Genomic DNA, 27,588 nt, shown 5'->3' on the forward strand with positions numbered 1-27,588 from the left:
TCCCTCCCCCCCCCCCCTCTCTGTCTCTCTCAAACACATTTGTAAATTAATGTATCAGGCCATTCTTTACAGGAATTTGTTGACTGTAAAGCCCAAACTAGTACCATTGTCAGGACAGCTGTGACTCGTTTATAGTGCCTGGGTTTTCTACTGCTTCGAATATTCACTATTAGGCTGTCTATGAGACGATTCAACTGTTAATAGCAAAACACTCGGCAAAATTCTTTTTAGTGAAACTCCTTCTAAACCTTTCTAACATGCATATAATAGGTATGACCGACACATCAGTCATGAGATCTGGAGTTTTTCACTAATCTAGAAATACCATTCAAAGACTTTTCATATTGTACATTATACGACCCTTGTATGTGCATAGAACTTTAGTAGTTATGAAATTAAAATAATTCAGTCTGTTTTATCCAGGAACCGTTGACAACCACGTACCCAAGCATCATACAGAAACAAGACGAGGAAAAAGATGAGCAAATGTTTTCTATCAAGAGCAAATGTTTTCTATGACGCCAAGTGTTTTTCTATTTACACAAATCATATATGTCCTTCACACAGACATAAAGTCTTCATTTTCGTCGATAAAGAGATCTCTTTAGATAATATGAACAGTGCTTTAAACTCACAGGAGATCCCCAAAATGACGCAGAAAAATGAACAACAGCGCACACATCATATGTGTATACCAAGTGAAAAGAGATAAATATGAAAACGCTGCGAAAAGGATCGTGGCGAGCGTCCAGATGGAAAACTAACACAGCAGATGGTAAGATGAAATCAACTCTCGGGCCAGATTGTCCCGGAGTGAATATGCCCCCAATAAAGGCTTTGTCATTCAAATTCATCTCCATTCTATAGACGGTGTAATTGTCTCTGTTCGAAATGAATAAGACGAGATGAAAATGAGTCTGTTCTGTTGAATGGAAACGGATATTTTTTCAAAGGGAAAATTTAGCACGGAAAGTCAAACGTAAAGGATCACTTGCTGAAAATTGTTTTAATCATGCAATATTGACTCCGGGTAGATTAAGCAAACACAAAACGAGGTAACATGTGCCCTAACATGTGTATTCTACCTCTGTTTTTACATCTTTGAATCATTTATAGTTGGCTATAATTACGGTTATTTTCTCAATTATTAAACAAAGACCGATGCAGGTCGCCAAACCGTTACCAGGCAACATTATCAGCGCAACAGATATGAAAATGTGATCTTGTTATTTCATGTTTTGGCTAGGGGTGGGGGTCGAACGTTTTTAATTTTATTTTGAATAAAAACTGGGCTTTTATTAACCTAAAACATTGAACGATAACAAGACATTCAAACTCTTACAATATTACAATAAAGGGACCCAAAAAATTATGATATTTTAAAATTGTTTCAAAACCAATTTGATTTCCCCTTTTTTTTGAACAGTGTTTAATAGCTCCTTTTGAGCATTCATTGCATAGCACACACGTGTCCTACAATTGCATGATAGATCTTGACATCTGATGTAGAGTTTTATTATCTTCTACGTTAATGTACATTAATCGTCTAAATATTTGCACAAAGGGTGGCAGAGTGGTCTAAAGTCTCACCGTTACCGATCACTGCCATCTCCCCTCTATCTGCGTGGGTCTGAGTCTCGTGTGGGTATGTGAGAAAGCTTGTCAATTGCTTCCAGTGGGTTGGTGGTTCTTACAGGGGTTTTCCGTGGGTATGTGAGAAAGCTTGTCAATTGCTTCCAGTGGGTTGGTGGTTCTTACAGGGGTTTTCCGGATAGTCTTATGCTCTGAGGTCATTGTCTTTAATTAATGTAGTTTATTTTTCCATCATTGAAGCTACTCCTATTCTTTGTTATACATATATAGACAATTTATATATTATAACTGTTTCTACAGGGAGGGGATAGGGCGGACACAATTCGGAAACTTCGTCCCCTGTCTATTTAAAACCTTTGATCAAATAAACGTTACACAAGTGCGAGTCTATCAGTGTACGTGGCGTGCAAAACTTATTGTAAGCTGATGAACGAAACTTTTAAAAAGAGAAAATATAAAAAAAATACATCAGCACACAAATGTAAACGAATAGACATTCGAACAAATTCTCACCTCCCTCTGTCGGATCTAGACGTCGGGCTCGCCTGCCATGTTTTGAATTGTTATGTACGAACATATTATCCGAAACGGCCAACAACGCACCGTCTACATGGACCGTCGTAGTTATTGCAACCTGCAATAATAATAATAATAATAATAATAATAATAATAATAATGATAATTTGGTAATAGTGATGGTATTATTAGTAATAATAAAGACAGGATGTATCTACCTGGAACCGACGCATATCCCGTGGATTTCCTGCATTCTTAAGACAGTTTTGATTGCACTTCATGAAGAATTTCAGGAAAAATCTGCAAAGAGTAAATAACAATTTTTAAACTTAATGTCTTCTCTTATTTTGTTTACCTTTTCAGTTTTCTCGTTCAATCAATTTTTCGAGCTTTTTAACAGTCCATCAAATTAATTACATATGTTGATGGACATGTATGAAAAATTAAAGGTGAGCTCATTTATGAGTAAGTTTGCGCATATGTATAATAGACTAAAGAATCCCATCGATTTCTCAAAATAGCTATATAACTAGTTTCCTTTTCTTCAAAAGAAAATTTTTTTAGAAAGCGGCGATTCGTGTCATAATTTCACCCAGTTGTCAACCCTTTGTTTTTTTTTTTTTTTGGTCTTGTATGCATTGAGAAAAAACAATAAAATTCGGGAACTTTGGTAAGTATAAGAAAACATGGAAAGTCTAATTCTGATTCTGTTTGCACACAGTTTGTTTATTTCTGATTTTGCTTTGGTATAATTCTTCTATTTACATTTTACTTTTCTTTTCATTCTTTGTGGATACACCATTTTATTAATCAGGCAGCTTTAGTGCATTGATTGTACCACATATAAACACACACACACACACACACACACACACATATATATATATATATATATATATATATATATATATATATATATATATATATATATATATATATATATATATATATATATATATATATATATATATATATATATATATAAGTTGACACAGAATGACACCAATATAATCAATTTAACGTGTTTTTTTTTATTCCATGCAGACTTTGAACCTCCATATATATATATATATATATATATATATATATATATATATATATATATATATATATATATAATCAATTACTTCTTTAATTACTTCTTTTCGGTTTTGTTAATTTTCGACTTTAAATATACGTCACTTGCCGATATCAGTCTTCATTTTTTTTTCTAAACCAGTGTAGTAGGTGTTAGATTGTTGATTGGCTGCTATTTAATAAGTTGAAAAGCACATTAGAAACAACAATAACAAAATAAGATTAATAGCTTTGTCACTCTGTAACTCCTAGTCTCTACTCCATTCGCGTAGACAGTTCCAGTGGGAAAGGAAATTTATACAAATTAATATCATTTCCGAAGCTTCTCAAGGGCCTTAAGGGTGGAATTCTCGAGATCAATTGTCGTGCTCAATTGCTCACAAAGATAGGATGCACTTGACGATGTCATTGGAATAATTGAAATCAAGATTAACTCTGACCGACAATAGCTACCTCGGCCACAGCGATCACGGTCGCGGATTCGGAAACAAATTAAGACAGGAACTGTTTGATAATCGCCTATCTATCGTCAGTGGCCATCCATTTTAATTGCTCTTCAAGATTGGCAATGATAATATTCTCGCCTACTGGGTGGAAGCCGTATGCAGGTTTTCTTCTCCACAAAAAGCTCTCTGTTCCTTGACGATCCCCAAGGAGAACGTGTAAATAAGTGATAAAATAAACCTTAAATTCTCGCCAACCCCCTGGGTTTTGTTATGAAATCCCTTATTGGAGCTTGAGTAACTCTTTCTGAGAGTACCATTGCTCCTTTCAACCTGTTTTATTATCTCGATAATTTGAAAAGCCAAACAAGCCAATACAAAGGTCCCTCGTGACCCGGGTTTGTTTAATTTCCACGGTCTTGCGTACAATTTGTAACCAAAATCAACAAAATAATGATAAAGTATTTGATTCGAACGTTCGTACTGTTTACACTTCAGCCATAATCCCTCCTGTGGGACCTTTATTAGTGTTGTGTCATTAGCAATCACAGCAAATATACCAAACTAAGTCGCTCCGATAAACAGGTCCCATGTGAGGTTTCAACTCTCTCTTAACAATGTGACCTTATCTGATAACAAACAAATAAAATGAATTTTTCATCCAATATGGTAAATACACACGGGAAAGAACCGGCAACTTTCGTAGCATGCACAATGTCAGTTGATCAGGAGTATTAACACATTGGAGACCTTTTTTCGTAAAACCGTTGACAATAACAAGAAACAAATTAGGCGCCAAACCTTTTCAATATTGCATAAGTTCTGTCTCGTAGGGCCTACTACAGTTGTAATCGTAGGCTTCACAAATGGATACAGTCGGATAATATCTTATTTCAAAATCAAAGATATGATTTAGAACCCTATTGCAAAGTCACACCCTTTCTTTTGATTCTTTGGGGAGTATTTAATAATCCTGCAAATTACATACTTAGTGTTGCATAATACAGACTTGTTAGGATAAAATTGTGCTCGATTAAATTCGACGTGTGACCGATCCTAGCTTATGCAAGTTGTAGAATCGATACAATTGATTCTACAATGTATTGAGTTTTTTGTGTCTTATTTCTATTATTACAGTCTATATTTCATCCTTATTTATGTCCATCATGTACCGAATGGCTAAACTATTATGTGTACAAGTCAATTATTCGGCATACAAATATAGACATTCACTATCGTACATACTTTATTTATTTATTTTTATATTTTTTCATATAGCGACAACTTCAAATTATATATGATCATATGTTGAGTTTCTGGCGATGAAAAAGTACATTATTGAGCACTGCATTGTAAGAATCTGGATAACATTGACAGCAACAATAACAACAATAACAACAATAACAACAACAACAACAACAACAACATCGCTGTCAAGAAAAGGTGTAAAATCCATTTGTGTTTCGAAATCTCATATTTTATTTAAGCAAAAACGGCCCCGCTCGCCATTAGCCGACAGAAACTGAAAAACTCGGCAAGTCTGCGATCAAGAGAAAATGCTGTCATCTGCATCAATCGATCCATTCATTGGCCTATCGATCGGTTTTACCCATTACATAAAAGAAAAATGACTGCATTTTCATCAAGTAAAACCATAATAATACACAAAGAAAAATTTATACTGTTCGAGTTTACCACTTTTCAGGCGCTTTAATTTCTGTTTAAACGCAGCAAATGCATGAAAATGCACAGACCTTTAACTTTGCACAATTCGGTCATTATGTCACGATGGTCTTTATTTAACTGAATATTTGCACAAGTTACTTTCCACGTCTTTCTTATTTTGGACCATAATACTATGTTTCCTGAGATAGTCCAAGCCTCCCTCTACTATCAGTAGATTGCATTTATTTATTTATTTATTTATTTATTTATTTATTTATTTATTTATTTATTCTTTCAAATTATCCAACGATATATCAATTGTTTCAGTTGTTTGTATTATATGTTTAAGTAGAATCATAACAACGATATTAGAATCGTCAAAGTGTTATTCATCGAATATTAATAGGTTGGACGTTAGAATTTCAAGATAACATGGTTGCAACAATTGATAAAATCTAAAGTTTAAGAAAATAATCAACAGAAGACCTTGATTTTCGGCTGGAGCGTGGGTAGAGAAAGTATAATACAGTAAAACCTGTCTTAAAAAAATACTTTTATAATATGCTACTTGCTTTGAGAGAACAGATTCTCAGGGCAACGATTTGTGAATTACATAGTGTTATGACCTGTCAGGAGTGACCATGGGCATGGTGGACCATGATTATTTGGCGGAATGTTTAGGTTCTATCAAGACGGTTCTACTGTAGCACTTTGAAAAAATAATTACACTTTACAGCATCCACAAATCAAATGCAAAAATAAACGCATCACCCGAAAAAGAGGAGCGAATGACTATCAATATTAATGATATGAGAGCCTGACCATGTTTATTGAGAACTGGCTACTCTGCATTAATGCCAACAACAAAAATCTGCTGAAAATCTATACAGAAATTTAATCCGAGCTGAGTGTATGGGCAATGCACTTCATTTTTTCTGAGCACAATTTAACCTTCCAACTAATGTGTCGTAAACATGACGTGCACTGCAAGTCTGGGTCTATACATGGTCCAGAATAGATCCGTTATATTTTGATTACGTGCATTAGTTTCGATATTAATTTTTCCCTACTATATCAATTCAAATTATTCGATTAAAAGTCAAGACCGATACATAATCATGTGTAGAAGTCGAGGATTTAATAAATTACTTCTAAGTCTACGAAGCGTTAATGATTCACGTTGCTACTAAATGGCCTTCAATAAGACAGCAATATTTCATTAGAATAGCAACATCAGGTTGTGCTTTAGCGAAAGGTCCCTGGTGGATATAACATGAATTGCTGAAACACCGACACCGTCCCTACGGACTCGGCAATTAGTGGACTATTTGTTAGCTTCCTTTACGGCCCTAAGTTCTGCCTTGCCGAGAACTGGTTTGCTTGACGAATGACTGTAAAACATAAAGACCGTAAAACTAGAAGTAAATAAAACTCCTAGTGCTTGCATTATTGTATGGGACGGGGCGTTTTCAGAATAACGATGATTCCTTTTGAAGCAAATTTGATTATCAGATGAATGTTCTTGCAAGGGAAAGCGGGAGAAACCGGAACTTGGAGTGCCAAAATCATAGCTACCTCGGACAAAATGATACTCGGAATATTCCCAAATATTTTACATTTTATATGCTAAAAGTGTGTTTGAGATAAATATTCGAAAAACATTTTTTTCTCAGTTGTTAGGAAGGAATAATTCCCTTCAGAATTGTACAAAACATATACACGATAAATGGACATAAAACCGAAGCAACATGTCACACATCAAGATCACATAAAAAGTCATGTTTTCATTGTTATATAGCGTATAATACCATTGTTTCATTTTTTTTATATATTCGTTCTAGGCCGCTGAAACCATATTGGCATCGTAGGGATCGCAAGAGAGAGAGAAAAATTGTGGCACGGTCAATGACTAACGTTTCTGCAGATTGAGCCGCTCCTTCCGGTATCGGCATCAAATCTCGAATCCGGTTCCCAAGATCGAAGCGAATTGGTTCAAAATAGAAGGGGAAATGCTTAAATTAAAGCAGTGAAACTTAGATACCCAATTTATCAAATTAACAGAAATACTCTAATAATTTGAATACTTGTGCAAATACATGCAAAAGATATTTACAATAAAAGTGTAAGAACACGTTTTCTCTAATATCGAGCGCTGACCAACAATGAGTTACGTAATGCCGAAATGTCACGTGATACGAATATGGCCGCGACCTTTGAAAAGCATGATGGACAGGTCTGTAAGTAGGTCCGAAAAGAATATCCATTATCAGCTTAAAATGTTGCTTAGCGCTTTTTTACACTGGGAAAAAAAAATCAAATCCTTCAGCAAGGAAATTTTCAATCCTGTCTAAGAATCAGAGACCATATTTGTGCTGAGAGAAAACTTGAAAATTATCATAGGGTAAATTAGTCGTAAAATTAATTTCTTTGTCATGACTAACAACAAATCCTTTTGAACGTGTACTATTTATACTAGGCATTATGTAAACAACATATTGTTATGTGATACCTAGTGCTGCCATTTCTAATGTTGCAGTGACGGAGACTGTTCAAACTCAATTGCGAACTGCTTTTTTATTATAAATATATATATATATATATATATATATATATATATATATATATATATATATATATATATATATATATATATATATATATATATATATATATTCTAGTGACGACATTTACAACATCCAGTATTGGGTAATTTAGGGTATTTTATGAAAATAATGAAGTCATACTATATGGTGTATAAATGTTTAAATGGCTTGGAAGCACTGAAATATGTTGGCAACTATATTTTGTATTCATCCTTGTATGTATAAAGACTGGGTTTTCATTATCTGGAGTGATGTATCGCCTAACATTAGCAATGCAATTGTCATTTGCATCGGGAGGAACATTAACATATACATGTATCATCATCTTTAATATTGTAATCATCTACAGCAGCAGCAGTAACCGTAGTGTAGAGGCGACGATGCCACAGCGCAAATGAGTAGGGAAGTGTGATTTATAACTAGAGAAAGGGAAGCCATTAATGGCATTACGGAAGCAACTCACGCTTTCCAGTCCCAATCACCACCTTATCGGGTCTTCCGTCCCTCGAGTTAATTCATTACGTATTCAGATTAAAACGCTCGGTCTCGGGCACTATTACTATATGAGCTACCTATTTATAACAAAAAGAATGTTGTGGTGATACAAATGCAATTCGGAGAGAGATATAGATTTGTAAAAATAAACAAGCTGTTATCAGTTTCAACGGGCAAAACTTTGTAAATCCTGAATTCAAAAATTAAAAAAATTAGTATGTGATAAGAGTATTCAATCACATGTCAAATATAATAGCGGTACAAAGTCAGCTAAGGAAAAAATATTGTTTAACTTGAAAAGCCTCTTTATCTTTTCCACATTGAGAATAATAAAAAATTTAAATTATGAAAATATTTGGTCAGCATAGGCAATAGCAAAATGATCTAACTGGTATTTCATTATATGTTTTACACTGACCAATGTGTCACGTCGTTTCATTGACAGTGACCATCGCAACGCAGATGTCTGAGATAGTCGCATTTTCGATAAATGATTTTTAAAATAAAATAAAAACATTTTATTTTTCTGACCAAATAATATATTCTCGTTTCCTTCGATAATAGTTCCTTAAAACAAAAAATAAAATCATAGTTACATCTTTTTTTTGTTTTCATTTATTGCACGTTTTTTATTTGAAGTTAAAATGCAGTTTATTTTCTGATTCCCTCAAAACATAACTCTATCAGTGAAGAGCCGAACTTAATAAAACGGGCTTGTCTATTCGAGCTGTCAGAGGCAACAATGATGCACAAATTTGCAAGTCACTTATCATTTGAAAGTGGCTTTTAGGTAAATGAAATCCCCTTAAATATTGGTCATGTGACCCCGGGATTAATAGAATGGTAAACATTTCGATCGAGAACGACAAACGAAGCACCATCCTTCAATATGCTCTACGCTGATGAAGCTAAGAGGGAGGGGTCGATACTGAGAACCGTCATTAAACGAGAATGGCAAAAATAACACTACATTCACCGAGCTCAGTTCGCCAGACGCTATGGAAGGAGACTTTAATAAAGAAAATATCACTGTAGAATTGGAATGTCGGGAATTATAACAGGCAACGTCTGTCAGTTTCCAAACCAAAAATGCATACATGACATGTACCAATAAATCCTACCGACATCTTAACCTGCAACTTTCCAATATAATTCCATATAAAAGAGATAACGGAAAAACATTTTGGACACAATACATAAAAAACATCAAAAAGGTTTAGCTGGTCACAGGGAAACCATAAAGTCCACCCACAAAAAGAATCATGTTAAAACAGGAACTAAATTAAGGTTTGAAAGACGTCAAATATGCTTGTCAAACAACCCAACTAGTAATTTATATCTAGATTGCCACCGAATCAGCTATAAATAAAATATATTATATCAGCTGCATAAATAACAGTATCACATCATGCGAACTTGTTCAAAAAAATGATGTGCCGTCTATAAACATTTATATCAAAGGTTCTCTTCGTGCAAAAACCAACACAAACAATTTAGACGCAGTTGTTTTAGAAGAGTCTTAACATTTTCAATATCAGCGCATACATTTACCGAATTTACAAATATACTCCGTACACATTTAAAGAACTCTTCAGAAGTACGACCACATAGGTACAAATTTAGTGCATACTTAAAAGTATTAAATTAGTACTATACGCAGGTAAAATACCGATCAAGTGGATTATATGTAGTCATGGGAATAAAACGACTGGATGTTGCTGTATTGTTTTGACCTCCAAGATCAGAAAAACGTCACTGATTAACATTCACAGCCTTATTGATGTCTTTCATCATCCATGAGAGTCTTTACATTAAAATCTGTTGTCACGACAGCCAATTGTTCAAAATTCTCTTTGTTCAGTCTGTTTACTGCTGCTTCAGGCTGTACTTTCCGTGGACCTGTCCATTCTCAATATTAATCCAATACACGAGTGAACCTGTCTACAGTATATGCTACAATTGCCTGTCTCATACCTTTCACGCAGTTTACCTTGAACAGGAATTGACACGTTACGATCAATTCTCGCGCAAATCACGTAATCGAAATCTCATTAATCCAGGGGTATAATTTTCCAAACAAAAGCTTAATTGTTCGTTCGGTAACAGCGACTCTGCCTTCATCATGTATCACATTTAGCACGTATTAGAACGAAATTGCCTGGTTTGAAACTAAAAATACGCATGGGAATAGTTTTCCGAAGAAGAACCAAAATGCCTACTTAGGAAAGAAAAATACCAGGGGAATTCGGGTTAACAGATGAAGACAGATTTCAAATAGAATTCTTCTACTGAAAAACAAATAAGCCCGTTGGGACGAGGCGGCTATACTGGTAATCAATAGTAGCTGAGAAGAAGTGCCAAGAAGACGCAGTCGGTAGAAGAACGAGACGATACAAAGAATGAGAAGCAAAACCCAGATAGGCTCAGATATCGTGACAGGGTAGTATACTAATTAAATCATCAAATGTTTTATTTTCTGATCAATGCATGAAATGTGTATGTAAAATAAAAAAAGTCGTTTCAACGTTAATAAATTAATAAAGGAACAGCAAGAAGAATGGATCACAAGAATGATAAAATGAACTTTTATACATATTGCGAGTTTCTGGGGTTTTTTTTATTACAGTGAACTGGGCTTAAATTAAATAAATCTCGTCCATATTATACTAATCAGCTGATTAAGTGTTGAAATTAAACTAAGCCGTGAAATCCACAGTAACAGGAAATAATGAACGTTCAAAAATGTATAGACACTGCTTTTTATGCAAATCTATCCATCAAGATCATGTGTTTGGGTACAAATTAACGTTCTGTCAGAATATTAGCGTCTAGTCGTGCATTTGAAATTGAATTAAAGGTTTTCTTTCCCGTACTTGCTGTCATCGAGTTTAATGTCAAAGATAAACGTTAGCTGGGTACTAATATTAATCGATAAAACTTAACATGCACTTCACAAATATAGGTTTTAAAGGAATATAAGATCCAATACCATGAGGCAAAACTGAAAAGTAACAATTTTTGTACGAACTAATAAAATAAAGAAAATTGAAGAGTAATTAAAGATTTTAAATGGGGGTGGGGTGTTCGCAGCTGATAATTTAGCTCGACAACTAATCGTAAATTGACGTATGGATTCAACCAGTCGCAAAAATACTGTCTTAAGGCAAATATGAGCTGCTCTGAAAGATCCGTCCGCTTGATTTTTCAATAAAATATAAGTAGGGGCCTAAAATGCTTATAGTCTACATATTGACGTATACGAGTCTTGTTTCTATGGTATTGACGTGCATGAGTCTTGTTTCTATGATACTGACGTGCATGGGTATTGTTTCTATGGTATTGACATTCATGAGTCTTGTTTCTATGGTATTGACATTCATGAGTCTTGTTTCTATGGTACTGACGTGCACGAGTCTTGTTTCTAAGATATAGACGTGCATGGGTATTGTTTCTATGGTATTGACGTGCACGAGTCTTCTTTTTATAGTATTAACGTGCATGAGTTTTGCTTGTAAGGTATGGACGTGCACGAGTCTTGTTTCTATGGCATTGACGTGCATGAGTCTTGTTTCTAAGACACTGACGTGCATGGGTATTGTTTATATCGTATTGACGTGCACGAGTCTTCTTTATATGGTGTTGACGTGCATGAGTCTTACTTCTAAGGTATGGACGTGCATCAGTCTTGTTTCTATGGTATTGACGTGCATGAGTCTTGTTTCTATGGTACTGACGTGCGTGAGTCTTGTTTCTAAGGTATGGACGTGCATGAGTCTTGTTTCTATGGTATTGACGTGTACGAGTCTTGTTTCTATGGTATTGACATGCATGAGTCTTGTTTCTATGATATTGACATGCATGAGTCTTGTTTCTATGGTATTGACGTGCACGAGTCTTGTTTCTATGGTACTGACGTGCATGAGTCTTGTTTCTATGGCATTGACGTGTACCAGTCTTGTTTCTATGATATTGACATGCATGAGTTTTGTTTCTATGGTATTGACGTTCATGAGTCTTGTTTCTATGGCATTGACGTGCACGAGTCTTGTTTCTATGGTCTTTACAAATGATCTCGTGCTAATCGCATGTGCACAGTGCATAATGCCACCAAACCTTTTTCTCTCAGAGACTTGATCGCACCACTCTATATACTCACTTTTAAGCAGAGTCAAACGGCAAACAACAAAGATCTAGATATGCCGTAGCATAATGCGCCTTCAGATTATGGTCTTGTGTTGTTTGCTCTGATATTTACTCCTAATCAACTTCAAAGACCCAAATATGCCGGTGCATCATGCGCCGACAGATCTGAGTCTGTAAAGTTTGCAGTTGGACTTTACTTATAAGCGAGTATATACGGTATATAATTAAAGATCAAAACAAAAAGTTCATGTTGTCTAGACGTGCCTTATAGTAGAAGTAGATTGGTGATATTTTAAAGTAAAGATACTGAAATGCATAAATTGTCTTATTTTGTGTGTATTCGGAATAGTTTGACTAACAACTGATAATTTGAATTTTCATATAAATTTAACGTTGTTCTCCTGGTTGGGTTGACGCACCATGTGATATTGTGAAAGATCTAAGGGAAAATGTAAAATGAAAAGCATTTGAAGATAACAATTTATTTCCAAGGACTCATACATTTTTCAGGATGCAATATCAAAAAGCAAAACAGCCTTCTTTGCGAATTCTAAAGGCAATGTTTGTGCAGTCCGGCAAGTTAATGGATTGTAAATAACTTAGAGCATTTTCAGTGTCGAAGAGTGCGGTCACGTGCGCGAAATAGGCAACAATATATGCCAGAACGTCGCCAAAACGCGATAACAGAATGACGTTTCCTTTTACGACTACCTATTGATTTTGGCTGATAAATAAATTATCATCTACAGCATGAATAATTTGTACCGTACGATTTAAAAGCAAACCATTCGGTACGAAATTCCCCCGAGACTAGTCATTAGGGAAAAGTGCTGGTGTCTCTTGAGTCAAGTATTATAAGATATGACAGTCCTTTTTCAAAATGAAATTATAAACGATATTCTTTCTGCTTTTCCCGTAAGTAGAAATGATTTTGGTTCTTTAAAAATAATGAAAATATGAAGGAAGTCTGGGAATCCAACCAGAGGCGTAGCTATGATATTTTGCGCCCGGGGACGAACTATAAAATTGGCGCCCCAGCCCCCTTCCCGTTTAATCACATTTTTGTAAGCCTCATTTTGGCGCCCCTGTACCTTGGCGCCGGGGACATATGTACCCACCTGCCCCCCCCCCCCCAGCAACGCCTCTGAATCCAACCCCTCTGGAGTTGCAAGTGGCGACGCCTCTAATCAGGGAATCCAAGGGTCTGAAGGTAACAAGCAAAACCAAATGCATTTTAGACTCTGAGAGCATACAAAACTGTTTTTGGTTACCCTTAAGATCATAATAGTTTGCAAAGTTGTTACTTCTTTTCCATATATAAAAAAATTCATTTAAAAACTACAGCTTACCCAGCTTAAAACAACAATTGAAGAATTGCACAATGTTCATCGTCATAACACTAATCTTCAATAATAGTAGTGCTGAAGTTGTTAAATGTGCATGTGTTCACACAATAATTCAGTCACAATAATGTTAATTTTTGCAGCACATATTACATGTATATCAGACATATCTCTTTTCATAACAAATCACATTCTTGTTTTGCTTTCACGTCAAGTTTTAATTAAATACAACTATATAAAAAATATTCAAATAAAATTTACTAGTCATTTCCCCCATTTTACACCACCTGTTGTGTTGCTTTTTGCAGACCTGGCAAAGATTTCTTTTTCTCACCAGTGCGACAGAGAAATATAGCTGTTTTGCTAACATTACTTTTCTTATATCAGTCTAGTCATCTCAGACCAGTCGTCTCAGTCAAGCTGTCCACGTGTTCAGAACTACTTTTAAAAAAAGGAAAGAAACCTTTGTTGTCTTCTGCTGTGCCTGACGTAGTTGTTCTAAAATCAAACAACAACAACAACAACAAATATATAACAAAAACATAGTAACTTAAGGTAAATCCATCTTTGAGAACACACCATACAAAAACATTTCCAGAGAGTGAGAAAGACACTCACGGATACGATGTCGAACATTTTGGTATTATGCTAGTTCGTTCCACACAACATGGTCAATTTTATCCTATAGGCAGGCCTAGCTCAATAAATTTCAGGTCATGGTCATTAAATGTAGCTAAAGCTACGTAACTAGTTTTAAACACTTCGTGTGAAACAAATTATATACTGTTAGCTACATTTAATGACGCTGACCTGAAAAATGACCGCTACATGTAGGATAAAATTCTCAATGCTGTGTGAAATGAACTATGACAGAAAACACTGATCCATGCACATAGACTATAGACCTATACACTTCATAGCCTCCCAACTCTCTTAACAACTACAGAAAACTTAGTAACAGCCAGAAAATGTGTTATGTCAAACATGCTTTTTTCTAATTTTGTTCAGCATCTCCATTGTGCCCCAGTTGAATAAAAAAATATACCTATAATATTTAATGACAAATAATGCACTTACCAGCAAGAAGGAATCATTTATCCGTCAACACATTAATCCATAAGCAAATTTCACGGTAGCACTTGCCATATTTCCAAGACAGAAAAATAAATTTTCAAAGAATCCGTGAACTTGAAAGTTTAACACACGGTTATCCGCAATTGTCCGTATTTGGAGGGGCTTTTATACACGGGGGTAGTTTTACAATCAATATTATGGACAACGCAAGTATGTCACAAACAGTTTCACCTCCTCCAAAGAATAGGAGTTATAAACGATAGTGACACAGATCACTAATTACCCGTGAATAACCCAAGCACGGACAATCATGCTAGATGTAACTTTTCGTTATTATAATAGCCTCTATACAACAACGTAGGGGTGGGCCCAGTATCATTTCATTAGTTACAATATAATTTTTTTTAAAGTAGAACTGATGAAAATTAAACATTTTCTTGTAATAAATATGAACTACTTATTGTTAATTTCATATAACATCTATATATTAAATTTGATAATACCTCAATACTGTGCAACGTTTTATGTTGTTATTTTGTTTGGCTCGCGCATAAAAACTGTGTACTTCGGATGACACGGTCACGCCACAGTCCTCATTAACTTATTTGTATTAATGAACCACATGTAAACATTGGCGCTTGAACTATATTGCACAAGTGAGAAGTTCTTTTTTACTTTAAAGGAAATTATTGGGTGAGCGAAAAAATATACGTTGAGGTTTGGACCGAGATAAGGAAATCCCAAATCCCAGTCGCGGGGTTAATTATATGTCCTCCCTCCCCCTAGGCAAACCTCGTGGGGAGACAAATAATGTAGCCCCGCGACTGGGATTTCCTCGTCTCGGTCCAAACCCCAACATAGATTCTATATTACTTTCCTTTAAGTAATCATTGATTTCGTGGGCTAAGTGTTCAATTTTGTTTCTACTCATGCTCAACAATAGCTTTTCACCTTTTTAAGTTCCTTCTTGTATTGTCATTCATTCAGCTTGAATATTACGACACAGGATTGCATACGCACACACATGTAAGGAATCTTGCATAAAGTACGGTATCACACTTTTATGATGCCTTCAGATCAAATTTGATGTTCTGTATCGAGTTGATAGGTTTCAGGGTTTATTCTCCCTGATTTGGAATCAATATCATTCATGACACTCAAGGATGACTCTACCTGTGAGCCATGAAAACAACTTCGCAAAGATATGGCCATCTAGCAACAATACCATCGCTTCCACACCAGCAAAAAAAAAATCTTCTTCCTCCTTAAATTCTGAAAGTGAATCAGTTTGGAATCATCTAACTTCCAAATCATATTAGTCCAACTCCTTCTCGTTTAACGTGTTAGTCCCTCATATAGAGTTTGCAACTGATAATTTCTACATCCGGACTACAACAGGTTTGACACCCGGTTCCGGTAGGTGAAAACATTTGGTTTAGTCAGGTTTATTTCCTTCATGTTGCCTTACAAGTGTCCAATTTCGTCACACAATATTTCTCAAAACGAATCTTGTAGAATCTTGGGAATATATTTAAACATGTGAATGGTTATACATATTTAGTTTTAAAACAAAATTTGCATTGCAGAGGGATTTTCTTCGCTATCAAAGACAAAGAATGGGTCAGATAGCGGTGTTTGATTGGTTGAATGTCAGCGATGACGTCAGCGTGAAATTATCAATAGCAGTTAAAACGTTTCTGGCAAAAGTTGTAAGATGCTTGTCGTCTGGTATTCTTACAAATTGACCAACTACTCTCCCATCGACTTTGCGCTCAAGCCATTCCCATTCCCATACATTTTAAAACCTATTTGTGTCAGTGTCACTATCGATAATTTGAGACGCGCAAATATACTTATTTTCACCACTTTCTATCACCTGATGATTCATTGGAGGAACAGAAATTTTGGACCAAACATAATGCACGTTACAACGATCGCCTAGTAGATAATACAAGAAACGAACACTATTACTAGACTTGTCCTTTTACAGTTCAATTTTTGCGGAGTTGCGTTGGATAGACCATTATTAAAAATCCGATTGGAGACATATCGAGGAAAGTCGGTTTGAGGCCAGGCAAACAGCAACATCACTATGTAAGATGCAACATAACTTATTGAAATCGTCTGATTCACCCAAATATGGTAGTAAATACCATATTGCAACCATTTCCGGAGAAAAATCTATCGATCCACAGTACAAAAAATAAAATAATTTTAAAAAATGGTCCAAATCACACGTAGAATTCCGACTATGTACATTCAACGATTTTTAGTATCCTTTTTTTTCGTGCTCTAAGCCCGTGAACGATTTAACGCTCTTAAAACATTTATTAATATAAATCTAGTTTTTGTCAATAAATACACGGTTGCCAAATTGTAAACGTCTTCCTTAATGTCATTGCCCATTGCGTGATTCAACCACAAGAGCCACATGATACGGAAACGGAAACACTGTCGGTCTGAAAAGTCAGCCCGGGAAAGGGTGTTCTTACCATTGTAAGGATAGCAGCTCAGTGTATTACACTGCAGATTAAATACCAATATAACAACCACAATGTGCCGCAACGCCGGTAAATGTCAAAAGGTAGTTTTTACCGACATTTGTCACATTGAATTGGACATAGTTTCCGGTTTATCGTTATAATGCTGAGTTATGCGGCGATGCGCACACTACGATATTAAGTGATACCATTGCAACTGGAAACAAAAATATTGATTTGACAGTACGTCATATTATTTCACAGAATAATCTTGGCCTAAAGATAAAATAAATACAACCCTCGCCTATTTTCGCTTCTGAAGCAGTTAGAGATGCCATGGATTCAAGCGAGCGAAGCAACGCGTCCTTCTGATGTAATTGTTTTGTAAGTGTAGAAAGGAAAGAAATCGTCATTTCACATTAAGTAGTTCTTGACAAATGGATTTGGTACACACAAACATACACAAATAATATCAACCAAATAAAAGAATATATAGGCCACAATAACCTCGCAAAAGCAGAGTTTTTAATATGCTTACTTTTTGTTTGAAATACAATTGTGAAAAAGCGTTTCCAAAAGAGAGCATGTTGCCACTAGAACTAACTAGTGTCACCGCCTGCAAGAGGCTGCTGTCTAACTTTGGGTGTACTATACAAATGAAGTGTCAGTACATACATTGTTCCAATCACACTTGGAAGAAGGGAGATGGATTTCAGATTTAAACTAAACGAGAAGAAAACAAATGAATCATACTAATGATATAGACGATAGGAATGCAAACTCTAAAAGTCAGTAAAATGTCATAAAACCTCAAGATAATGGGTCAAAGTCTGTCCTTCTTTGTTATCATCCATCCAGGATCGTTCCCGGATTAAGTTAGTCAGCGACTTTGGTTAAAATTCAAATATACTATTTGAAACAAGTAATTTATTTTCAAAAACAAAACATGTAAGGATGTAGGGTATATCAAAGATAAAAACTAAACGCACTGAAAACAAATTCTACTCACGATCCGTACCATTTGATGTATGTATTCCTTGCTCCTTTTGCATAAATGTAACATTTACACAAAGTCCTCTAAGCAACAGCACGAACTAATTTGACTAAATTCGGCGTAAAGGATTCGTGTTTAATGAGTTTTCGGCTTTGTACAAATATGGCCGCCGTTACTAAAAGTTGTTTCGAAAAAATGTGATTGAAATTAAATCTTCTCAAAACTACTAAAACGAATTTGAACAAATTTCACAAAATGCAGTCTGGCATGAATGACTTACAGATTTGTACAAATGATACCAATTTATTATTAAATATAATTTTGATACAGCCTCCCTTACTACAAATAGAAAACATTTAAATGACTTATTTCGAACAACAGCAGAAGAATTTTACCAATTTTATCAGAAAGTGTCTAGGGTCAACGCCATTTCCAATTGATATAAGTTATCCCGATTTGCCATTAAATATGACCGTCGTGACTAAAGGTACAAAAACCTTTCTGCAAAACCGTCATATACACAGAGTTAAAAGAATCTAACCAAACTTACCAGAAAGCACTACGGTTAAATGTCACTCTAAGTTTGTTGAAATTAGGTCGATTCGCCCTAACATATGGCTGTGTTGCTACAATAATTGTAACAATCTTTCCAAACAATATATTCTTAAATATATGCTAATCAGAACTGGACAAAATCTGGTGCAACGGATTTAAAGATTTGTGCCAAGAATGGCCACCCTTGCTAAAAATAGAAACCACAAAACAGAATTAAACCAAAAGTTGACAGAACGTATCATGAAAAGGCTGACGTTCAAATTTATTTTTTTTTAAAGAGAAAATAGCACCAATGTGCCAACAAATACGACCACTGCCACTAAACACGCTCACGTATACTTCTCCACAAGGCGCTGAATAGAATTTGGCTAAACTTGACATAAGCGGCTAAGGATTGGACACTTTGAAATGCGTAGAAATGAAGCTGATCTGACATCAACGCTGCCCGTACAAAAATATACAATTATCTAAAGAACTTAAAGTCAAATATTACAAATCAGTATTTGATTAAATGGATAGAAACATCCTGCTACACTAACAATCAGTATTGGACGTATGATGTAAATGTGTCATCAAACATAGATGAAGATACCCAAAGAAACATTGGAGTAATTGTTTTAATAACACATGACATCAAGAACAATGAAATAAGTTTCCACAGACAGAATCCTACAGACAGAATTCTTGGTAAACCGTTCTTGCAGTGAGGTATTAGGAGAGATGTCAAGATACCAGACAGGATAGTACTCCCATAAACATTTGCTCTTCTTCCGTTTATTTGTAGTCACAAATGGTAGTCTAGCTCTTCGTCTTTCATTCAACCAAATAAAAATATCAAGTGATACCTAATTATCACTTTCACGTGCATTTAACTCAGGATCTATCGCAAGCGATCTTTGGAAACGCGGTTTAAAAACAGGGACAAATTCAACTTCTCGAGGCTGGAAGATTTCCTGAGTGAGTTGTGTTAATGAAGTCAAATATTTTTTTTCTATTCACTTTCAATATCCCATCTGACTGTTCTTTAATTTCCAGACCAATAGGTGACGAAACATCCTATTCCTGGTTTTTATCTGTATCGTTGCTTGCGACCTCGACAGCGGAAAATTTGAAAAACCAAGCGAGACATTTGGTTAATTTGACAACAAATGGCTATTTGCTGCCCCGTCTTCTGTGATGGAATTTCATTCGCAAGTTGTCTTGAGTCGATGGCTCCATTATCATTGTTGATGAATTATCTCTCCAAGTCAATATTTTCCTATCAAGTGTTCAAACGCTGTTTGATCATACTTGACATTCTATCTACACTGACGAAATGTTGATTTTATATGAGGCCCTTTTTCACTAATGTAAGTTTTCAAGTTACGTCTGAGCAGACGTTTTTTAGCACAACGGACATAAAACAAAATTTAAAAAGTATCGTCTCAGAACATTTGACTGTTCAGTTTTAAACTAGACTTGAATTTCACCAGATTAGATTGCTAAGACTTGTTTCAGCCTAGACTGGTGAAATCCAGACTACTTTTTTTTGTGTGTTCCATTTAAGGTTTTTAGCCTTCAATGTAAAAGATTTTGTCTTTAGTTTTTTATAATTGTTTCTTGGATAAAGGAGTAAAAGCTTTATAAAATATCTTATCAGCGTCATAACCATATCTTAACAACGTCATGACCATATCATATCAACGTCATAACCATATCATATCAATATATCATAATATCGTGTCAGTGTCATAATTGTATCTTATCAGTGTCATAACCATATAATATCAATGTCATAACCATATCATATCAAAATGTCATAATATCGTGTCAGTGTCATAACCATATCTTATCAATGTCATAACCATATCTTATCAATGTCATAACCTTACCTTATCAGTGTCATAACCATATCATATCAAACTATCATAATATCGTATCAGTGTCATAACCATATTTTATCAGTGTCATAACCATATCTTATTAGTGTCATAACCGTATCATATCAGCGTTTTATCCCTATTATATCAGCGGCATAATCATATCAAATCAGTTTCATAACCATATCATATCAGAGTCTTGACAATATCATCGATGTGAAAGGTTCTGCCCTTTGTTTGCAATTGTTTATGGGATAAAGGAGTACAGATATGAGTTTCCATAAATATATATTATCAGTGTCATAACCATATCATATCAACGTCATAACCATATCATATACAAATGTCATAATATCGTGTCAGTGTCATAACTATATCTTATCAGTGTCATAACCATATCATATTAAACTAGCATAATATCATATCAGTGTCATAACCATATCTTATCAGTGTCATAACCATATCTTATCGTGTCATAACCGCATCTTGTCAAGTGTCATAACCGTATTATATTAGCATTTTATCTCTATTATATCAGCGTCATAGTCATATCAAATCAGTGTCATAACCATATCTTATTATATGCTCATTTTTTCCCCGTTAACTTTACATTGTCAGAATCGTTCAATATTCCCCGACCCTGAACGCGCGCGACGAATAAAACAAATTTTTAAAAAATTGTTTATATCTAAAAGACAAAGTCCCATCATGACCTTGGAAACAACCAATCATTTTAAAATAAAATAGAACTTGTTAACAAAGGTTGCTACAAATTCTGAAACAAGGTCAGGAATTAGATCAACGCCTGGTGTTTATAAACTAACAGTCAAGGTCAAACTATTTTCTAACAAAATGTAGCATCTCTAGTGAATCAATTTACATTACAATATCATGTAATGAAAAATTAAAAAAATATTAAAACTGAAAAACAATTAAATTGAAATAAATATATTTTAAATCAGATATAATTTAATCAAATATAAATAATACTATTATAGGTATAGCAATCGATTTAATATCGTGAAAGCGTTAGAGAAACATAGAAATTTTGTTACGTTAGAATTTATTCAAAACCACAATGCCAAAGGCAGTTGCATCGTCCCTGATCCATTGTTTGGTGTGTGTGTGTGTGTGTGTTTTAGTACTGTCTTTTATTATATATTTCATAGTGAGATTATGAAATATATCAGTGCGAGACAAATTATACTGCCATAGTAGTGATACCATTTTTATCGCCAAAAATATGTCCGATAGATATTACAGGACTCAACAGAAGACGGTGTCTCAGTTCATAGAAACTCAAACCAAATGACCAAATAATTCCTTGTACAATACATATACTTAAAGTGAAATATTTCCCAGCATGTGCATTGCTAATATTGTAATTAATTTATCTAAAATTTTGATAACTCTCATTTTAGAAATAATTTATAGGGGTTCATAAGTAATGTATTCACTATTCTGTATTGCATTAAATTTCTTTAATCAATATTAAAATCTTCAGAAAATGATGTAATACAAAAATATCTCTCTCTCTCTCTCTCTCTCTCTCTCTCTCTCTCTCTCTCTCTCTCTCTCTCTCAACATTAGGATGTGCAGATCTGGTGTACATTTATGTAATCAAGGTGGTGCCATCAAGAAGTGCCTAAAAACGAACTGCATGAATCATGGAATCTGTCAGTAACCAGCAACTTATTACCTGTTGATATGTGTCAGCCGTACAGTATGTTGATATGTGTCAGCCGTACAGTATGTTGATATGTGTCAGCCGTACAGTAATGTACATGTGTCATACTCTAAGAAAACAGTACCGATTCTTTGGGGGAAAAAGAGAACTCGTGATTAAATCGAGAATTACCAGATGTTAAGTATCCGTTTTAACTCATATTACAATCGTGTTTGGAAATGTTTGGTAAATCAGGCGTTTATTAGTGTTGATTGCAAACGAAATTAAGTAGCAATTGAAAATTGGATAGCCATTGCTACCGAGCTAGACTGCCTGCTTGTCGATGCCACAAACAAAGTTTTGTTTGACTGTAAAATAAAAATAAAATAAAGAACGAATCCTTGACAAGTAAACTCAAAGTCATTAAAAGCGTTGGTTTAAAGAAGTTCGCTATGAAGTTTGTCAGATACATCCTCTCTGTAATGTTTCGAGTTATTCCACCCCAACAGTATCAATTCAAGCATGAAATGTGTTCATAAAATTACAAAATGTCTTCAATTTCGTTCCAGTACTGTCATTATTTTGACAAAATACACAACTTGTGTGTGGGTGGGTGTCATTTGGATCTTTAACGTAGCTTTAACAATTTTTCAGTCATCTCGCTACGATGTCTGCAGTGTGGCAGTTTATAGTGATGTCTTGCAATGAGGCATCATGTCACAGATATGTAGCATGATGTCCCACACAGTCACATTATCCTGACACCAGGCCAACTAGTCCTAACACTAACCTCTTAATGCTGAGCGCCAAGCTAGGCAGCTGTTAGTACCATTTTTGTTAGTCTTTGGTATGACTCGGCCGGGGATCGAACCCACGATCTTCTGCACCCGAGGCGGACGCTCAAACCACTAGGTCACCGGAGCGGTTACACAACTTAAAATATGATGTGTATAAGCTAAATTTGTAAAACGTCGATCTCCCAAAATTGTTGTAAAACTTGGGAAATTCTTTTTATCGATGAAGAAATGCAACTCTTGACCGCATTGTCAAATAATGGATAAAATCTGTGCAAATCAACAGCTTTTACCTTTAAAAGCATATAATATAAAAAAATGAAGTGGAAATATTTTGCTACTCGTGACAATGCAGTATTTTCACCTCACTCGGGAAAGACTTCCGTATATCTGCTCATGAAACATAGATAACCTCCATATCTCAGCAACATGTTTATCTCAATCCAAAAAATTGGAAAATTTTATATGAAATGCCAGGTCTACCTGTATTTTTACGACATTTTATATTACAATTTTAGTAACAGACCCTCTAATTATAACTTAGATTGTCTTGTAAACCCTGGGAACCTTCCAGAATGAAATTTTCCATAAGGTAATACATTTATTTTGCAGAAAATGTTAATTGTGACCTGAGGTAAAGTAGAGGATAATATAATCTTGTTTATCTAGAAATGAAATTCGTGATGTAAAATATGAGCAGAATCAGTTATATTATTGTTGTGTCCAGTATTTCATTTAGGCCGGAAATTATTAAATCAAATTATTTAATTCGAGTTGTTCTTCTCTGGAAGTACAAAGTGCTTCCAAATAGCATTCTTGGAAATAGAGACTTTGATATTTCGTGAAATCCAAATTATTCTTTAAATGTATTATTGTGATTCAACGAAAGACTGTTGGCACATCACTACAACACAAGTCATCACAGGCATATCAACACTTTCAGTGTTGGATTTATTTCGGAATATCCCTGAAGTGTATATTCATAACTTTAATTATTAGTGCGTGTGTTAGTACTTCTAGGATTAAATGGAATTTAATTCGCAATTACCGTAAGTTCTTTTTATATTTTTCACTTTTGCTGAATTTTACAAAACTTGTTGGTTTACGCTCTTTTCTGTTAATTAGTTTAAGACAATAGAGTCTTAATACTATAGAAAATGTATATAGGGGACAACATTTTAATATGAGTACATACTTGAGCAGAAACGTTTTATGAAAGCGAAGTCAGACTGATCCAATGGTCACACGGTGTGTTGAACTTGTGGAGTTGAATAAACACGTTATCTAGAAGTAGTTTTGAGAAAAGGCATGATGTTCAAGGCATATAAATATCCTTCTAAATCGCTTCACTGTACTTTTTTGCGGTTTTGTTCAATAAAATCATTTTCGCGGAATGTGATACATGAATTATAACATGTGTACTCGTTTCAAACAAAATTTATGAAACTCGTTGAATGAGTTACATTCTTTACTTGCCAAGTATCGGAAAAATAGAAGTTATTGAAATTGTTTCGCAAATTTCATTTGAAAGTGGCACTAATGGAAGGTCCTGTGTTTCCTTGTTTAACTAAAATTGCATTTTAAGAGTGACAGCCAGAGAGGAAGGGACGGACGCAGAGAAACTCTAAGTTGTGTCTTTGAATGTAGTTTTCTCCATACTGAAACAATTTTCGGACAATTTCATTGATAATTATAAGGTAAGAAACGTAAAAATATAAATTGAAAGATCATCGATTTGAAAATATTCTTTCTGCAATGTATTGCTAACCATGGGTCAAATTTTCATTTCATTCAAACGTCCATTGGAATTAATGCAAACCAAGACACGATTGTGTCTTATACTATGATACAAACTGAATACAAAAGAGAAACGGAATGAGATGAAGTCTTTTCTTCGTTAGACAGAGTAAGCTGATCTAAGCCGTCCTTCAATGTTTCGATATCAGACCTGTGTATGGTAGTTCATATTATTATCGGTTTATTAATGGAAAATGGGAATGGCGTTTTTAAACAAGCTTAGCTAATGCACTGTCTTAAATAACAGCATAAGTACGTTAATGCTCCGATCAAAGAGAATTTTGTCAGCACAATTAATAAAGCAGCTTATTGAAATTTTCTAATGAATGAAATTAGTTGAAGATGGTCTAATAGGTGAGATAACGAAATTTCAGGGAAACGCACTTGAATCGGGTTGAGTGCCTGGTATATAACGACATAGACACCAAGGCAGAGAAACATAACAACACAGTGGATACCACGTGAAATTTTTGAAATTTATTAAATTTGCGACACCAGCTGGACGAAAGCTTTTTAGGAAACTATTTTTTTTAAAATAGGTTTTAAAAAATGAGTGTCCTGGAAGGGCAAAGAACCCATCGTCATTTTAAACTAAACTGAAGAAAATAAATTGCAAGGGCTTAGTAAGTGACCAATAGTTAAACCAATTCGAGCACTGTCTACCTCCCTTGCATGGTAAATGTAGCCCCACTTTTGAACAGCCTTGGTACATTTGTATGATTTATTTGATTCATATGTTGTGTTGATTTTCCGTGCATCACTAGGTTAATCGAGCATCGCTTATAGCATTGCAACTTTATGTGAGAAGATAACACGTGACTATTACGTCCTTATTCGTTGGGAACTTTAATATTTCATGATATACATTCTACAGTCTACACAGATAAATAGCCTTCAATAAAAAAGCATACATGATCTAGTCAAATATAAGGCATACGACATCGAGCACGAGCTTCATACAAGCTTCACGGAGGACCGACGTCATCATGTTTGCCTGCGGTACACCGTCTAAAACTAGAACAAGGAAAGATATATAACCTTTGAGAAGCGGTAAATCAACGAAAGTGTCGACACTTATCGGTGGAAAAACATAATTGAAGATGGTTTTGGCCTGATAGCAAGTGATCTATCATATTAACAGCAGATTGCACTGTACGTGACTTGTTTAGGCTTTCTCAGGGGTGAAATGGTTGCTGATTCCTTCTCGTAAATTATCCACTAAAATAGAAGTTTTTATTTCTGACCATCAGTTGATGTTGTCCAATCAGATTTTATCATCCAGAAACTAGAAAGCTAGCTATGATAGACTGTAACATAGAAAATGTAAGATTCCATTTTTATATTCTTCTGCTTTTCTTATTAGGTGTATAGGGATACGCAGATATTAACGTGACAATTGTCATTCTGTACAAGATGGCGGCTTTTGATGAAAACAACGGAGTGATTTTTCATTTACAAAATGGTAATGCCATGATTAGTAGTCTAATGGACAGGTATGTGTATCAAGTTAGAAAACAATACATTTCACGTCTCTATGAAGCTGTTTGAATGACGAAGACGCTTTCTGTGCTCGAAATGAATCACTACATTCCTCTCATAGACTTCTAAATTTTAAAAGCCACTGGGTCAATCGGTGCATATTTCGTGATGTGCTTTGATAAGTATTACGTCGTGCATAGGAACACTTACAAAACGAACAGGCCCCATGAGGCTTGCAAATGTTTACATCAATAGTGGGCATAAACCTTCACGATATCGTTAATTATTTATTTATCTCAGGAAAGATGATACATGTATTCATTTCCTGGCTCTAGAAAAGGAGAATGATGTGTCAGTACTGTTTCAAACAAAGCCTCGGTAGATATGCAATCAAACTCTCAGCTTAAAACACGCAGTGCTAAAATATCGTGCCATCTGTGCCCCTGTGGATATACGTTTTCTACTCTAATCGGAATGCAGATTAATTGAATGATTCAAACTGTTTAGAAAACTCTTCAATCAACTAATGTAGCACAAACCCATACATATAACACATTCTAACGATGGTGCGATCAGTTCAAGGTTATACAGTAGAAACGTCTCTATCAATTGATTTCATTTTGAAAAATATATTAATAATACAGCAGGGTAAATCTACCTGCACAGTGTCACTATAAAAAAAAAAAATGTTTCCGTCTTGTCATGCTAGAGACTAGTGCATCTTTCATATAGTCATTTGCTTACAGAGATAATGTTTAAAACCTGCAAGTAACACAGATGGTTTTAAAAAGTAATATTGGGCATTTAATCGTTCAGACTCCATACTACGTACAGGTTGTGAACAATTAAAACGTCCCTGACACCTAGTAATGTGACTTATTTTATTGTCTTTAATCGATAGAAATGATTTTTTACATTGGCCGATGAACTACTTTTCCAAAACCATGATCTTCTTTTTTTCCTTCTTTTATTCTCCATTTATTTCTGTTTAATGAGTCGTATACTATATTTC

At 34.8% G+C, this 27,588-nt stretch overlaps 1 protein-coding gene across 1 annotated transcript in view; it reads right to left on the reverse strand.

Annotated features, from left to right (window-relative positions):
• The window catches only part of LOC149795602 (transcription factor COE1-like), a 104,438-nt gene that overhangs the window by 27,069 nt on the left and 49,781 nt on the right, over positions 1-27,588 (reverse strand). The window contains exons 7-8 of the mRNA XM_089963828.1: positions 2,328-2,409; positions 2,107-2,227 (exon numbers count right to left, since the gene is read on the reverse strand). Coding sequence (XP_089819954.1) covers positions 2,107-2,227; positions 2,328-2,409 — 203 coding nt within the window. The remainder of the gene's footprint in view (positions 1-2,106; positions 2,228-2,327; positions 2,410-27,588) is intronic.

This window comes from Sinohyriopsis cumingii, chromosome 7, assembly GCF_028554795.1.
Source record: "Sinohyriopsis cumingii isolate HCF-2022 chromosome 7, ASM2855479v2, whole genome shotgun sequence".
In the NCBI taxonomy this organism is placed as follows: Eukaryota; Metazoa; Mollusca; class Bivalvia; order Unionida; family Unionidae; genus Sinohyriopsis; species Sinohyriopsis cumingii.